This window comes from Lates calcarifer, linkage group LG16_LG22, assembly GCF_001640805.2.
Source record: "Lates calcarifer isolate ASB-BC8 linkage group LG16_LG22, TLL_Latcal_v3, whole genome shotgun sequence".
Lineage (NCBI taxonomy): Eukaryota > Metazoa > Chordata > Actinopteri > Centropomidae > Lates > Lates calcarifer.
Window position 1 is genome coordinate 3710081 of NC_066848.1, and position 16935 is coordinate 3727015.

The following is a 16935-nucleotide window of genomic DNA, read 5'->3' on the forward strand; positions in this document are numbered from 1 at the left end:
CAGTTGGAAAAAGGCTTACGTATAATATGACACAGTTTTTACATGTTATATTAAAGCTGAATTTCCTGTACATTATTTTATTGGTTTCACGTCGGACAAATTTTAATGCGACACCGCCGATACTCGTCGTCATTCATCCTGGGTTATCGAAACACAGGTAGGATGAACAGTTTGATCACGTATATCCCATATATCAGGAAGGTGTAGTTACCTGGATGTTTTTGAACATTTCTATGTTTCAAAATATGTCGATAGATATCCGACGCTCAGTTTGGGTGGGAGTGTGTAGCCGGAGTTTAGCTTGTTTCTCTGAGGAACTAGCTAGCTTAGGATGCTAACGAGCTCGCCTATCAACAGCTGGGAGGAGGCAGCTGTCAACACAGAAAAGCGAAGTGTTAACGCTGCTCAGCTTTAACATTTAAGTTGGATGCGTTTCATACGACAAATAAGCACAGTTTTAATAGTGTTTAAGTCAATGACAGCTGCTGTAATTGTATAATCACTTATATCTTTGGCATAAACCTAATAAAGTCATAGCAAGGACGGTAAATGCCAGCATATCTTTAGCAACACAAGTTCTGTTTTCATGCCTCGTAGGTGATCTAATCTGATTGGATGAAGGGGAATATTAGAGACATGTACTGACAAAGTACATCCACTAATGTAACATTACAGAGGCGAGGGTGTGTGTGTGAAAACGTCCTCGCCATGGAGCTGGCCCACAGTCTGCTGCTGAATGAAGATGCCTTGGCCCAGATCACTGAAGCCAAGAGGCCTGTCTTCATCTTTGAATGGCTCCGCTTCTTGGATAAAGTTCTTGTGGCTGCAAATAAGGTGACTTCTCCTGTTTTTCTTTTCTTTCTTTATCCATCACATCCATTAGAAGCAGTTTGTGACTTTATTGTGTGTTTGACTGGCAGGTGGACGTGAAGGAGAAGCAGAAGAAGCTGGTGGAGCAGCTGACGGGCCTGATCAGCAGTGCTCCTGGGCCTCCAACGAGAAAACTGCTGGCTAAAAACCTTGCCACCCTCTACAGCATCGGAGACACCTTCACTGTTTTCCAGACTCTGGATAAATGCAACGACATCATCAAGAGCAAAGATGACACACCTGCATACTTGCCAACAAAACTGTAAGACCCCATTAAATCACAGCAGTGTGTTTTTCATTGGCCATTTTTAAAAATAAAGTCACTGCGTCTTTGAGATTATAAACATTTGCATGCAGATATAAGCCGTTTAGTGCTGCTTTCAGCCCTATACTATAGGCCCACCTTCAAGTCAAGGGTATCAGCAGTTAAGCCAAATGTTAATCCGCAAAATGACATTTCATATTTAAAAGGGGGGATTAAGTGTAGTGGTTGAAGCAACATCAGTGGTGTCCTGCAGGGTTTTATCCACCATTCATTAATATTTCATCGCATTGTTAATCAAATAGTTTGATAAAATGTGACCATTTTAACACACACAGTAACTTTTCTTACAGTGCTGCAGTGGCATGTGTTGGAGCGTTTTATGAGAAGATGGGCAGGATGTTGGGAAGCTCCTTTCCAGACACAATTAATAATCTTTTGAAGGCATTAAAGAGTGCAGAGGTAAGACTTTTAAGTGTACAGAATTGGGAAACAGAACACAGTTTTCCATCTCTTATAGCAGAACCTGATGTGACATCTGTTTTAATCCTCTTATTTTCACCTTGACTTTGTTGATCTAGTCCCAAGGCAGAGGAGAGATCCTTCTCAGCCTGCAGAAGGTGCTCAGTGGGCTGGGTGGTGCTGCTGCTTCATGTCACAGAGACATCTACAAGAATGCCCGCTCCTTACTCACAGACAGGTCCATGGCTGTACGCTGCATGGTAGCAAAGGTTGGTCTCAAAAAATGTCTAAATAGAGCTTTGAAGAATTTAACAAAAGTGTATTAGATTTACTCATTATTATGCCCCACTCTGCTGAATTTTTGTGAAGTTTCTTACACTGGTGGAGGAGTCTTACAAGGTGTAGCACCTAAATCATATAATGTAATGATTAAATATTTTCTCTCAAAAACAAACTTCAAAATTTTAGCTTTTCTTAATTTGTTGAGGCTTTTTTGTTGTGTCCACCACCAATATCCAAGACTGTCCTGCACTAAAGATGAAGGGACAAGGTGATTTCTCGTGGTCATTGTTTGGGCAGCCTTTAGGGTTTTTTTCCCTGCACAAAAATACTACTGACTTAAATGTTTGAGCTGTGTCATTTATGTTGACCAAACCCAGATGTGTTGCGCAAACACAATTTCCTGCTCAGAAACCATGACACCAATATTACTATATGTTTCGCAAGCCGTGTGGCCTGAATGTTGTAACGATAAGCACAGTGTGAACTGAGCATCCATATTGTTTGTATGCATCATCTGCATTTGTATATTATTAAAATCCATTATCAATTACTCATTTTATTTTGCTCTCACAGGGCAGTTGGTTGTGCAGCAGTGAAACACAAAACACAAGAGATGTTTGCTGTACATACATAATGTAAATGTTAATAAAAGGGCTCCATCTTTTGCCTGATCAGTGCCTGTTGGAGCTGCAGAATGAGGCAGTATTCATGTGGACCACAGAACTGGAGAACATGGCCACACTGTGTTTTAAAGCCCTGGAAGGATCCAACTATGGCGTTCGAGTAGCAGTGGCCAAACTGCTGGGGACAGTCATGGCTACTGCTTTAATGCCCAAACAAGCAGCTGGTAGGTTCAATTTCTGATATGTTTAGTTTATGTTCAGCTAGTTTCATGTTTAGTAGACTAGCTCACTGCTTCAGTTCTTCATGCTCTCAATTCGTTTGTCTTCAGTGATGCGTCAGAATGTGAAGCGGGCCACTCTGGAGGAGGTGCTGGAGCTAATGGCCACTGGATTTCTGCGTGGTGGATCTGGCTTCCTGAAGAGCGGAGGAGAAATGTTGAAGGGGGGAGGCTCTGTCAGCAGGGAGGTGCGGGTGGGCGTCACACAGGTGAGCCAAGTTCTCATAAATAAGGAGAATCTGAGCCTGCATTGTCTGACTCAGCAACCTCACACATGTCTTTTCTTCATCCTCCTCAGGCCTACGTTGTGTTTGTGACTACACTTGGTGGTCAGTGGCTGGAACGCAACTTTGCCACATTCTTGTCGCATGTTTTGGACCTGGTGTCTCACCCGCGGGCCACGCAGACACACGTCGAGGCTGTGTACTCGCGCCGCTGTGTCTCCTTTATGCTTCGCGCCACCCTGGGGGGCTTGCTTGGAGAGAAAGCACAAATTGCAGCCGGCAAAGAAATCTGCCAAGCCATCAGCAAGCAAATGAGGGCTGTGGGTAAGGAGGATGGGGGGGAAATATCACGGTTCAGAGCATTGCAGAGTAAGTACTCATCCATTTTTATCACTTTTAATTCACCTGTCATTCAGCTCCTAAAATCCTTGCATGGTTTGCGCTTGTGCTGTTTACGGACATGGGTTTTCTTTTCCGTCTTGTGTTGTGTGCGGAGATGGCTTTCTATATTTCTGCTTTCTCTCATGCTTTCTGCTCTTGCTTCTTTTGGATCCCTCTCTTCTTTCTTCACATCTTTTTTTAACCACAGGCAGCATCATAATGTCTGTAACATTATCCTTTGCCAGCTCAGCATTTGAGTTACTCATGCTCGCATTATTGCATAGCTTTCATGGCTGTTTGCCTGTAAATTCACGTTCAGTTACTGCATTACAGTCCCTAAGGAGCAGAGAACATAACTCTTTCTGACTGCTGACATGTGGCTGACAACAGCAAAAAAAATGCATGTGCCACTAATTTCATAGACACGTAGTAAGAAGAAGCCATTTCCCCCCACGGCAACAAGAAGTAATATTTACTTCTTGTGTTTGTCCATCATTTTGTTTACTTATTTAAGTTACAGTTTTTCTGCTCCACAACAACACATCAATCATTTTATAATCACCTTTATCTCATTCAAAAGGGATGATTCTTACTCTGATTTGCTTTGCAACTTTTAAACTGTTGTGTATTATGTCAAACCTGCTGTACTTTGTTTTTTATTGATGTTAAGACTTTTTAAATTTGAAAAAGATGTTGAATGTCGGTGTCTCTCAAGACATGGTCTTGAGCATTTGATCATTCACCCTGTACTTGCTGCTTGTAGCTGGATCTGTGAGACTTCTTGAAATGAGAAATGTCTGTGCTAAAAGTGACCCACAATGGAAGTGGGACCTCCTAGTGTATGTTCCCCTCTGTATTCTACAGTCGGTTCCCTGTAATCCCAAGTTGTGAAGGAGAAAAAAACATGACTGCCACAGTTCAAGAAGCAGCTTCAAAATCTTATCCTAAAATCATTTAATCATCTTTTTCCTTTTGTGTGATCTGTCTTGACTGTTGCCTATTTAGAGCTCTGAGGATTTCAGTTATTAATAAATGGCCATCAGACAGGCTTATCAGAACTTTAAATAACCTTTTACATTTTTTTGTATTAAAAAATCCTCAGAGCTCTGAGTTTTTGGCATGTACAGGAGTGTCTTCTTCTGTATTTTGAGGAAGTGGTTCTGTATTTGCAGATTGATGATGTGTGACAGCAATGCATGGCCTAATGTGGTCAGTCAGTTATTTGATACTTATTTGATATTGCCGGAGGATTATAATTATCCTCTAAAAGTCCTGTGTTTTTGAAAAATATCAGTCTAAGTTGTTATTGATTTCCGGCCACCTTATCCATCAATGCTACACGCACTCTGAATTATGAATGAAGTAACATATTTTTAATGTGAAAACACTTGAAGCTTATAAATAACTTAACACTATATTGCTACCAGGATTTTTGATCTTGTTCAAATGCATTTTATTCCCTTTTCTGTTTCTCTTTTTCTGCCATATTCTTCCAGAGGCGGTTGTGAACGACATCAGTGGCGAGAACAAGGCAGGGGCAGCTGACGTCTCTGCCAGTCAGCATGTTATGGTGTGTGCACTGAAAGAACTGGGCAGCCTGGTTCAGAGCTTGAGTGCCACAGCTTCACCGCTCATCCAGGAGCCTTCTATAGGTGAGACATACTGGATAAAATATTAAGTGGGACACGTGGCTCAGTGCTCTTAAGGTTCTATAAACACGAGCAGGGTTTATATAGAAGATAATGCTCCTGAGTGGAGCGAAAACTTGCATCTATTGTAATTTTTATAATGTGTTTTAACGTGTCCACCTCTTTTACTAACAGAAATCCATAAAGTATTCTCGATGTGAATCACACAAGTTCTAATTCCCAGTCAGAAAGAATTAATTTAGACTGAATTCATTCACGACTTACAACATATTTCATGTTCTCTTCCCCAGGACTTCTCGAGACTGTGACGTCAGTGCTGCTGCACCCAAGCATGGCGGCTCGTTTGGCGGCTGCGTGGTGCCTGCGCTGCGTCGCCGTGGCCCTGCCCTATCAGCTGACCCCACTGCTGGACCGCTGTGCAGAGAGGATCAACAACCTGAAGAGTTCACCTGAAGCTGTGAGCGGCTACAGCTTTGCGATGGCTGCTCTGCTGGGAGGCGTACACCAGTGCCCGCTGGGTATCCCCCACTCCAAGGGGAAGGTGTGTAGAGAATCGCTGATTCTGTCTTATTGGTTCCTTCCTTCCTCACTGATTGTCCTGTATAGATTTAAAGATTGAACTGTCTGTGTTATCTTCTCATAGTTGGTGGTGAGTATAGCTGAAGATCTCCTGCGGACAGCTGCTCAGAACAGTCGACTGTCCCTGCAGCGCACACAGGCTGGATGGCTTCTGTTAGGGGCCCTCATGACTCTGGGTGAGTCTCCCAAACATTGCTTATTTCTTGGCTTTGATTTGTCTGCAGTACTGTCTCCCTCTCACCACCGATATGGCGTTTGTGTCCAGGTCCCTCCCTCGTTCGCTACCACCTCCCCAAGATGCTGCTGCTGTGGAGGAATGTGTTTCCTCGCTCCCAGAAGGAGCTGGAGGCGGAAAAGGCCAGAGGAGACTCCTTCACCTGGCAGGTGACCCTGGAGGGCCGAGCTGGAGCGCTGTGCGGTAAAGAAAACACCCTCCTGTTTACCGTCACATGCTCTGTAATGTCAGCAGACACAGTCCTCACCAAGACTCCTCTCTCTTTCATCTGTAGCCATGCGTAGCTTTGTGGCCCACTGTCCCGAGCTGCTAACAGAAGATGTGATCCGAAGACTGATGACACCCATTGAATGTGCCATGACCATGATGTCTCAGTGAGTGTGATGCTTCTAATCATGGTTGTCTGTTTTCTGTCATCGTTTTCAGATTATATATCTAATGCTTGTTACGTTTTCACCTTTTATCAGTGTCCCCGCCATCATTAAGGTCCATGGTGCTCATCTGAAAGCGAGTGCAGCGATGGTGAGGCTCAGGTTGTACGACATCCTGGCTCTGTTACCTCCCAAGACCTACGAAGGTAACACAACCTTTGCAGTTTTTTCCCACAGAGATTAAGAACATTTCTAGAAGGTGTTTTAAACCTCTTTTTAAAATTCTGCTTGTGTAGGCAGTTTCAACGCCCTCCTCAGGGAGCTGGTGGCTGAGTTCACTTTGACCGACAACTCGGCCAACACCACCACATCTTTGCTGCGCTCTCTCTGTCACTATGACGACAGTGTGCTCATGGGCTCCTGGCTGCAGGAGACTGACCACAAGTCCATAGAGGATCAGGTTGGTAAAAATCTCTAAATAACTGTGGGTTCTTTCTGTGTGTGGTTGTGTTTCTACAAAGGATATTTGGACAGAAAACTTAATTATCTTGTGTTAACCATCTCCACTGCACTGAACAGCTGCAGCCAAACAGTGCGTCTGGCAGCGGAGCTCTGGAACACGATCCCTCCTCCATCTACCTGCGCGTCCCTGTAGGTGAGGCCATCCCAGGACCTCTCCCTTTGGGCGTGTCTGTCATCGACGCCTCAGTGGCTCTGTTTGGTGTGGTTTTCCCTCACGTCTCCTTCAAACACAGGTGAGAAGTATAGCTTGAATTATAAACAGCATGCAACATGCCAACGTTTTTGTGATATTTTCTTTGTAGCATGCTCTTTTGTAATAGTTTGGCCTGACTGTGTGTGTGTGACTCAGGCTGCAGATGCTAGACCACTTTGCTGAGTGTATAAAGCAGGCTAAAGGTGTTCGACAGCAGGCAGTCCAACTGAACATCTTCACTGCAGTGCTTAGTGCCCTAAAGGTGAGAAAACTTGCTTTAAACGCTCTTAAGATAGGAATATCATGTTTCATTATTCAGTTAGCGAATACAGTGAGAAATAATGGATCTCTTCCTTTCTCCCTGAAGGGTTTGGCCGAGAACAAGAGCACCCTGGGTCCTGAGGAGGTGCGTAAGTCGGCCCTGGCCCTGGTGATGGGAGCTCTGGACAATCCTAACCCCATCCTACGCTGTGCTGCTGGGGAGGCCCTGGGCAGGATGGCTCAGGTGGTGGGAGAGGCTACCTTCATCGCCAGAATGGCACAGACCAGCTTTGACAAGTAGGCATTTCATATCTGTCCTTTTTTCCCTTTATTGTCTGTTTTTCTGTAATATTTCTTGTTGATATCAAGGGAGACTTGGTCAACTCACCCTCATTGTGATCCGTTAATACTTCATTGGAAGTCAGAGATGCTCCCAGGAAGATAACAGTTTCAGTCTGTGATTGTTAATCTATCTTGAACTACCTCTCTGTCCTTGGCTTTAATCACATGATCCATATCTCTCCTCCTCCTCCATTTCCAGACTGAAATCAGCCCGTGATGTAGTTTCAAGGACAGGCCATTCACTGGCTCTTGGCTGTCTGCATCGATATGTTGGAGGAATTGGCTCAGGCCAGCACTTAAAGACCAGCGTCAGCATCCTCTTGGCTCTGGCCCAGGATGGGTCCTCTCATGAGGTCCAGGTACGGTGAATTACTCAGGAGGAATATACTGTATATTAGATTTCACTCATAGTTGAATAAAAATAGGAGAGTTGGTCGATAGAATAATCTTTTTTCAGTTAACTTGGATGTTGTTTTCATATTGTTTATCACTCATAATTTAAATTGAATTATTTTGTGCTTCACACATCAATAATTCAGAGGTTTATGTTTTTTTTTTTTTGTTAGACATGGGCTCTGCACTCTCTGGCTCTGATCGTGGACTCCAGTGGTCCCATGTACAGAGGCTACGTGGAGCCCACCCTGTCCCTGGTGCTCACGCTGCTCCTCACTGTGCCCCCTTCTCACACAGAGGTGCACCAGTGTTTGGGTCGCTGCCTGGGAGCTCTTATCACCACTGTGGGACCAGAATTACAGGGTAACTGTGTCAGAACCAACATCACAAACCTCCTTTGTCCTTCCTCATTTCTGTAAAGGCCACGTAACATACCCTTTCCTGGCCAGCAGATGGCAGTGTAGCCAATTTTAACCCACTACAGGCAACTGAAGCGGACTTACAGACATACTGTGTATCCTCTAACTGCTAAAAAAGCTGTTTCCTTTTGTCTCTCTTCCTAATCTGTGTCGCTGGTGTTTCTAGGAAATGGAGCCACTATCTCCACCATCCGCTCGTCCTGCCTGGTCGGTTGCGCCATAATGCAGGACCACTCTGACTCCCTCGTACAGGCAGCTGCCATCTCATGTCTGCAGCAGCTGCACATGTTTGCTCCACGTCATGTCAACCTGTCCAGCCTGGTGCCCTGTCTCTGTGTAAGGGATTCAGATCACGAGTGCGGCACTCACAGTTTGTCTTAATCTCAGTCATGATTTCCTATTGTGCTGTCTGATCCCTGCAGGTGCACCTGTGCAGCTCTCACCTGTTACTGCGTCGTGCTGCCGTGGCCTGCCTGAGACAGCTTGCCCAGAGGGAGGCTGCAGAGGTCTGTGAGTACGCCATGAGCCTGGCGAAGAGAGCAGGAGACAGCAAAGACAACACCACAATCAGTGAGTACCAGTTGTTAACATACCTCAGGGAGATAGTGTGACTCTATGGCTGTTGACTTTGTCTCTGGTTCAGATCTGAACATCACAGAGACCGGTCTGGAGGGTGTTCTGTTTGGCATGCTGGATCGGGAGACGGACAGGAAGCTGTGTTCTGATATCCACGACACACTGGGCCACATGTTGTCTTCTCTTGCTGTGGAAAAGCTTTCTCATTGGCTGAAACTCTGCAAGGATGTCCTGGCAGCAACTACTGGTAAATCTATGAAACATCAAAGTTTGACACATTACCATTTTCATGTCTCTGAGGAAGTTAAGGCTGGAACAGAAAACAAAGTTTCTAGGAGAAGATTAATCAAGATTATTTTTGTAGCCCATCCAACCATAGTCCATCTCCTCTTTCAGATGTAGGAGGAGCCGTTGCATTTGAGGTGGAAAAGGACGAGGAAGACTCTGAGAAAAAAGACGAGATGGACGACGACACCATGTTCACGGGCCTGGGCGAAGACGACAAGTCCAAGCCCTCTGTGGCTCCGCGCTGGGTGACGAGGGTGTTTGCCGCCGACTGCTTGTGCCGCATCATCCTGCTGTGCGAGAATGCAGACAAAGCACACTTCGACTTGGCAACTGCCCGCTCTGCGCAAGCCAAGAACCCCAAAGGTACAAATCACCATGCTGCCAGAACAGAGTAGCTCAGAGTTCATTTAAGGATTTGTGATTGATTTATGCCACCTGTGATCTTTTCTCAGTGAAAAAAAGAAAACGTTTTGGGGGGTTACAGTATATCTTTTTGAAACCCTCAAGCAGTTCTGCCTTTAGCTGCTGAAGAAGCTCATTCATGTGCGTCTGTGTAAAGATAAAACCAAGCTAGAGATGAGTAAGCAAAAGAGGGAGGGATTTTTTTTCACTGTGACAGATAGAGGAGCCAGTATTTATATAAGCTCCTCGGAAATAAGGAATCATTCTAGTGGCTAGACAGTAAGAGCACAGCGTAGTGATTTTGCAGCTCTGGAGGCAGCTAAGCCAAATTTAAGTGACTGGGATTGAGCGGGCGGTTTGTCTGCAGGTTAAGCCTCAGCCTCAAGGTCGATATCTGGTTTCTTTTGAATCACTGCAAGCACTGAAAACTGATTTGTTGTACCCATCTGTGCTTAATCCCTAATTCATTCTCACTACGAGGGAGAGAGACCTTGGAGGAGGCAATAATTGTACTTTATTCTAAGGATCACCAAAGCAAATATTAAACAAAGACCGGCAAGAAATCTGTTATAAATTCTGTTTTCTGCAGCTGCTCACCGAGGTCACGATCCTCAGATATACATTTTTATTCCTCACTCAATCCTTGTGGTTTTTTCCTCCCGTCCAGGAGATCTGTTGGTGCTCCATTTGTCTGACCTCATCCGCATGGCCTTCATGGCGGCAACAGACCACAGTAACCAGCTGAGGATGGCTGGCCTGCAGGCCCTGGAGGACATCATTAAAAAATTTGCGTCCGTACCAGAGCCCGAGTTCCCCGGGCACGTTATCCTGGAACAATACCAGGCCAATGTGAGTCAAAAACACATCCAGCTGCTTTTGTCTTTGTCTGAAACCGATTGTGACACAGCAAATGTGAAATGAGGAAGTGAACTCTTGCTATTCATGTGTGCATTTAGGTCGGAGCTGCCCTCAGACCTGCATTCTCACCTGATACGCCATCTGACATAACAGCTAAGGCATGCCAGGTAAGGTGCAAACAGAAAAGCACAGATGCCATTAGCAGCTAGCTCTGTTTGTGCTGTAACATTCATGCTACTGATCAGCTACCCTCACATATATCCATATATTCTAATGATGTTAGAGGCCTTTGTAGCACTGCGACTGCAGCAGCAGTTAATTACCACAGCACAGTGAGTCATTGTCCCCTCAGAACCCAGCAGTGTTGGATTTTCCGCCTTAATACTCTGACTTATTTGACTGATGGAATGAGTGACAGGGGAAAATAACAAACATGCCTGTCAGCAGGATTATTAAAAACCTTTCTGTCTTTGACATTCCCCTTTGTGTCTCTGGGTGGGAGTTTGTGCCTGTTGAAACTACTCTCGGTCTCTCTCACGGCCAAAAGCTTGATCTCACAGGTTTCTCTTTTCTCAGTAGAGTGATTAACATTAAAGACAGAATAAATATCCTCAATACCCTCCATTCTCTTGGTGTTAAAAGCAAATACACATAATTAAAACAGCATTTAATACATACCCATGGACCTGCAGGGCCACATGACATGATCAACAGAGAAATGCGAGCATAGTTTGAATAAGCAAATAGGCAGCTGGGTGTTTAGCTTAGTATATTTGCATCATAACACATTTGTAACTTGAAAGCCGCCTCAGTCTCCTGCTCTTGGCTATCTGACATTCTAATAGCAGTTCTCCTCAAAAGCATGAACCATCAACCTTGAGGGCTTTTTAATTTTTCTCACTGGTTGGAGAAGTAATAGCTAAATGGTCACAAAGTCCATACGTTATACTTCATAGGTGTGTAGTACGTGGATCGGTAGCGGCGTAGTCAGTGACCTCAATGACCTGCGGCGAGTCCACAACCTGCTCGTGTCATCGCTGGACAAGGTGCAGGCTGGGAAGGGTTCATCCAGTCAGCTGTACAGTGAGAGTGCCACCACGATGGAGAAACTGGCTGTACTGAAGGCATGGGCTGAGGTGAGGCTGAAGACTGTCCCACATTTTGTTCACTCTGCATATGATGCGCATAATAAATCAGATCATACACACTCTCTTGGCTTTCTTTCTCAGGTGTACGTGGTGGCGATGAAGATCAAGAAAGAGGCCGAGTCTAAGCCTGCCAAGCCGGTCCGAAGCGGAGACGACGACGAGGATGAGGAGGACCTGGGCGCTGATGTGCTCCCACCTGACAGCCTCATCATGTTGGTGCAGCCGGAGCTGCCCTCGCTGAGCCGCCTGTGGCTGGCCATGCTGAGAGACTACGCTCTGCTCACTCTGCCTGCTGAGTTCTCCAGTCAGCTGCCCCCTGACGGTACCAGACAGGAATAATCTCCTAGAGTTCTGTCAAATAGACATTTAGATTAGATGTATATATCTGTATGAAACTGAAATTAAATTGGAAAGTAATTTAATGTAAAACTATTTTCCTGCTATTGTGCATCTGTGTTCAGGTGGAGCTTTTTATACCCCTGAGACCATAGACACAGCCAGGCTCCACTACCGCAGCTCATGGGCCCCTGTGCTGCATGCTGTGGCCCTTTGGCTGAGCAGCACCGGGTTTGGAGCTGCTGAAGAGAAAGAGGACGTCACCTCAGCTCCCTCCAAGGCTCCTGCCCTCCCTCAGGGAGCCCCCTCCACCACAAAGACCGTTGAGGAGTCGGTCAAAGACAGAATGCATCTAATGCTGGGTAAAGAGACACGCAGCCATCATCTCTTGTACAGAGCGTTTATAACATTTTGCTGAGCACCTGCTATACTCAGACTTTAAAACAAGACATTGTGTTTTGCATCCGCCGACTGTGACAGGGTGGCAGGAGATAAGAGAAAAAAAGAAAATCCAACCTAAGTGCATTTTTGTGTTTCATCTCTCAGGTGTCAGTATAGAGTTCCTTTGCTTCCCCCGGCCCGAGGAGCCCATCGAACATGTGATGTCTTGCCTGCAGGCGCTGTGCACTTTGCTAGAATCTCCCTGTGCTAAGACCCATATCGCAGAGGACCAGGTAAAGACACGAGTCAGAGAACACAACGTACATCTGTGAGGAGGAGAGATATGGTGAAAGAAGAATTTGAATTTTGTTTAAAATATATATATATATTACATCACACATTCAGAATACAAATAAATAAAACTTCAGTTTCTGTCATCTGACTGAGGTTCAAGCACTGCATTAACTAAAATTACAAATTCAGCTGATGGAGCACTTGTGATTAGTGCAAAGTCCTGTGATATTTCCTGACTTTGCACAGTGACATGGACCACTGCATTGTCCTATTAAATAATTGACCATCACACAAGGGATAATGGGATACTGAGAGCCTCTGAGGATACACGTGGTTGTGTCCCACAAACTCAGAAAAAAGAAGGTTGTATTTCTCGGCTGGTGGATGCGGTGGAGCCTTTGAAATGGGACAGGACGTGCCGGCCCTGTGGTCTAGAAGTGTGGACTTCAGAGGATCCAGCTCCTGAACTGGGACACAACATGTGTCTGTCACAGCACATATGTGTGTGTGTGCTTTTAGCCTATTTTATATATCAGTGGAGCTTGTCTGTACTTTGAATAGGTGCTTGACTTTCTTCTGTCGTACACTATGACAGTTCAAAGGTGTTTCTGTATAAATCTTGGTCATTCACTCACAGCTGCTTGTGAACCAGGACAGATGTTGTGTTTGAATATCAGTGCTCACGTTCCCGGTGTTTCACAGTGACAGTGCTGTAATTGCTATTTCTGTTGTAGCTGTTGGCGGTGGAGCTCCTGAACGTGCTCCACAGGCTGCTGTTGACCCGGGACCCTCCTGCTGTCCAACTTCAGGTCACTGCCGTCGTACAGGAGACCATCAGGGCTGCACAGGATCATCTGCAGCGACAGAAGACCAGCAAAGGTCAGCAACACACACTGTGCATTATATTACATTACATTACACTTAAATACTAAAAAACTGAGCTGGGTCACTTTTTATTTCACTCAGTCAAAGAAGAGGAAGGCGAGAAAGACACTCAGCCCAGCCAAGGGGAAGGAGGAGACACAGGGGAGCTCGTCCCCGGCAAGTCTCTAGTGTTTGCAGCAATGGAGCTGCTCGTCTTCATCCTGGTCCGCCACTTACCGCAGCTCAATACGCGTGTGAGGGAGTCGCCCAGCCACGCGCCACTCAGGCCTCAGCGGCTGCCCGAAGAAAGCGCACGCCTGGTGGCGAACACAGTTTCCATTTTGGCAGAACTGCCCTCGCTCTGCTCTCCAGCTGGTGAGGCCCGAGGCAACTGCAACAACAACACACTCACGCCATGAAAGATGCACAACAAAGACACATACAAAAGATTATCCCCTTCTCTTCTTTTCTGTACAATCACAGGACGTACACGTGATCATTTTTAGAGCGGTTCGCTTCCCTGTTCTGCACTGTTCAGATTTGTGTGTGCTAATGATAAATTATACTACTACTACCTACTAAAAAGCCCAGTTCTGCTGTGGTGTCTTTCAATTCTCAGCTGGTATTATAAACTCCTATATGCATTTGTGTGAGATTAAGAGTAAGTATGAATATTATTAGCATAGCAATGTGGTGTTCACTGTGAAATGATAGCCCGATTCTCATCCGCCTTCACAGGGAGCATGACCATCCTACCCACGGTGCTCTTCCTTATCACCGGGGTGCTGAGGGAAACTGCAGTAAAGACTTCTGACAACTCGGTGCCTGTGCCCGTATCAGCAGCCCTGCAGGGCATCAAGACCATCATCACCTCCCCACTGGCCCGCGTGGAGAGCATGCAGACGCAGTGGACCAGCCTTGTGAGGAGCAGCCTGGCGTCTGTGCTCGAGTACTCACAGCCAGGTAAAGCAGATACGTGCAAATATTTGACGGTGACCTCTGGGCTTTCTGTGCATCATTATTCACTGACAGTGTGCTTGTGTGTTTCTGCAGATGAGTCCAGGCCTGACATGGATGAGGTCAGTATGTTGACGGCGATTACACTCTTCCTGCTGTCTGCCAGCAACGAACTTGTAGGAGTGACGGTCCTGCAGAAGGGCTGCATGGACCGCTTCCGAAACGGCCTGAACTCTAGCGATCCAGGGGTGAGCACCAAGAGAGAGAGACTGAAAATCTGAGGATGAGACTGAGAAAACTTCCCCAGATCTAAGCGAGTGATTTCCCTCTCTTTGCCGCAGGTTCAGGCCCGGTGTTACCAGCTGCTGCTGTCAGTGTTTCAGCACTCCAGCCGTGCCCTGTCCACGCCGTACATCCACGCTCTGGCCCCGCTCATGGTGGAGAAGCTGAAGGCGGTGGAGCGTAGTCGGCCGGGGACTGCTGCCGAGCTGCAGGCCGTGCAGGAGGGTATCAGGGTCCTGGAGAATCTGGTCGGCATGGGTGAAGAGCAGAACCGTAAGTGTGCCTCTGCCTAATGGACCACTGAAGCACCATGTTTGATCCATTAAAGTGTTGAGCTCCATTAAAGTGGGTCTGTTAAAAGTATATAGCTCAGTGCCTTTGGATGCGTCAAGGATCAGAACGATCGTGCATTAAATGCTAAATTTACAATCCCTGCTCTGGTTTACTGTCAATATTGATTTCAACATTATGCTACATCACATATGTGATACTGTATTTGAATCTTTAGATTTAGCATTTTGTTTCCTCAGTTATCTTGTACCTGCTTTTTCTCATCTTTTATTTCCCTCATAAAGGGAATTGCACTGCTACTTAAAGTGCTATAAAAAAGTTAAGCTGTGGTGGATTGTAGTTTTTTCCATGTTTGGTGCTCTAACAGTTTCTTTAAAGGATTATTTTAGATGCAGCTGGTGCATCTCATATCGGTGTATTTTTAAAGTATTCAGGGCTACAACTACCAAATATTATCAATAGAAATTAATCTGTTGATTGTTTTCTTGATGAACTGATGAATTACAAATCCTCACACTGGAGAATGTTTGATAATTTTGCTTGAAAAATTGAACGATTATTCCATTTATCAACTTACCAATTGACAATTGCAGGTCTTATTCTATTTGTTGTGCAATCTCTTTTTAATACCTCACTGTTTTTATGTGTCTAATAGGGGTGCAGTTGCTGGCTCTTCTCGTCCCAACTCTCATCTCCTACCTTTTGGATGAAAACGCCATCTCCTCTGCGCCCCAAGTCTCCAAAGGCCTGCACGATTTCGCCCTTCAGAACTTAATGCGGATCGGCCCCCTCTATCCTGCTGCCTTCAAGATAGTGATTGGTGCAGCACCTGAGCTCAAGACCCGTCTGGAATCTGCTATACGGGCCAACCAGGCCAGCAGCAAAGCCAAAGCTGCAGCCAGGCAAGCTCAGCCAACTGTGCAAGCTGCACCAACCATCAAACTCAAGACGAGCTTCTTCTGAACACTCTAGAAAAATGCACTGCACACTCTCACAGCCTAATTTAATGTTGTCTTTTTTTGGGGGGGGTTGTTGTGTTTTCTGTCATCAGAGTACCACATGCCATGTCTGCAACAACCACAGTTTCTTAAATGTATTTATTTATTCTACATCTCATCTTTGTTTTTGATGAATGGAAACTCCTCTTGAAGTTAAGAAGACAATTATGTAAATATCATAAAAAGCCTTTGAATGTTCACTTTAGAATCTGTTGGAAATTTTGATTGTGTGAATGTATCATTTCTGGACTTGATGCACATTTATAAAGGGACACGATTTACTTTTTTTCCCCCTGATCTTGTTCTGTTGTTGTTTTTGTCTGGTCATCATCCCTCACTATCTAAAAGTTGATGTTTACTGTGCCATTTTTCACCACGAGCATGGCAGTTATTTTATTCCAATCGTGTGTTTCTTTAATGGAGCTTGTTTAGATTAAGGCCTTAGCGTCTGCTGACTGTTACTGATGGATGTTTCTTTCCTTCTTTTCTTTTTGTTGTTTTGAAAAAGGTGTTGTAAACATTCCTTACCACATGTTCTAAAATGTGACTGAAGAAATTAGTTTTTATCATCATCTTAAACCCAAAATGAGATCTTATTAGAAGCCCTGGAATATCAAAATCATCTTTGAGATTGTTTTTAGATCCCAGAGACAGTTAATTGATCTGCTAATAAATGGGGGGATACTTTATTTAATGTATGTGCTACATATCAAATTGATTGTTGTTTTGCTTATAGCTGATCATGATCCATAGATATGTGTAATAGCGACATGAATACGTGAGCATCAGCTTCCATCACAAATTTGCAAACTTGCTGAACTGGCCCTGTGTAATATTCCACTCCCATTTCTTTGAAAATGTGAATAAAGTTGCTTTGACCTCGCTCTGCCTGTTGTCTGTAATCGGTCACACAT

The 16935-nt window shown here is 45.1% G+C and overlaps 1 protein-coding gene across 3 annotated transcripts; it reads left to right on the forward strand.

Annotated features, from left to right (window-relative positions):
* Positions 1-73: 73 nt before the first annotated feature.
* Positions 74-16904, forward strand: heatr5b (HEAT repeat containing 5B). 3 transcript variants are annotated; one of them, XM_018680286.2, is made up of 36 exons: positions 74-157; positions 676-834; positions 921-1132; positions 1486-1594; positions 1714-1863; positions 2552-2723; positions 2829-2986; positions 3076-3370; positions 4879-5034; positions 5322-5572; positions 5675-5786; positions 5876-6028; positions 6120-6219; positions 6313-6422; positions 6513-6676; positions 6796-6971; positions 7088-7193; positions 7299-7489; positions 7734-7893; positions 8101-8290; positions 8513-8682; positions 8769-8916; positions 8990-9169; positions 9319-9573; positions 10280-10461; positions 10569-10637; positions 11427-11606; positions 11700-11940; positions 12080-12316; positions 12501-12628; positions 13364-13508; positions 13596-13868; positions 14232-14456; positions 14547-14698; positions 14792-15005; positions 15679-16904. In XM_018680286.2, exons 2-36 carry the CDS (start codon positions 709-711, stop codon positions 15984-15986), a joined length of 6198 nt encoding a protein of 2065 aa, XP_018535802.1. In that variant the 5' UTR covers positions 74-157; positions 676-708; the 3' UTR covers positions 15987-16904. The 3 variants fall into 3 exon arrangements, with proteins under 3 accessions (XP_018535802.1, XP_018535804.1, XP_018535803.1); XM_018680288.2 differs by having other exon boundaries at positions 3076-3325; XM_018680287.2 differs by having other exon boundaries at positions 124-157; positions 598-834.
* Positions 16905-16935: the final 31 nt, after the last annotated feature.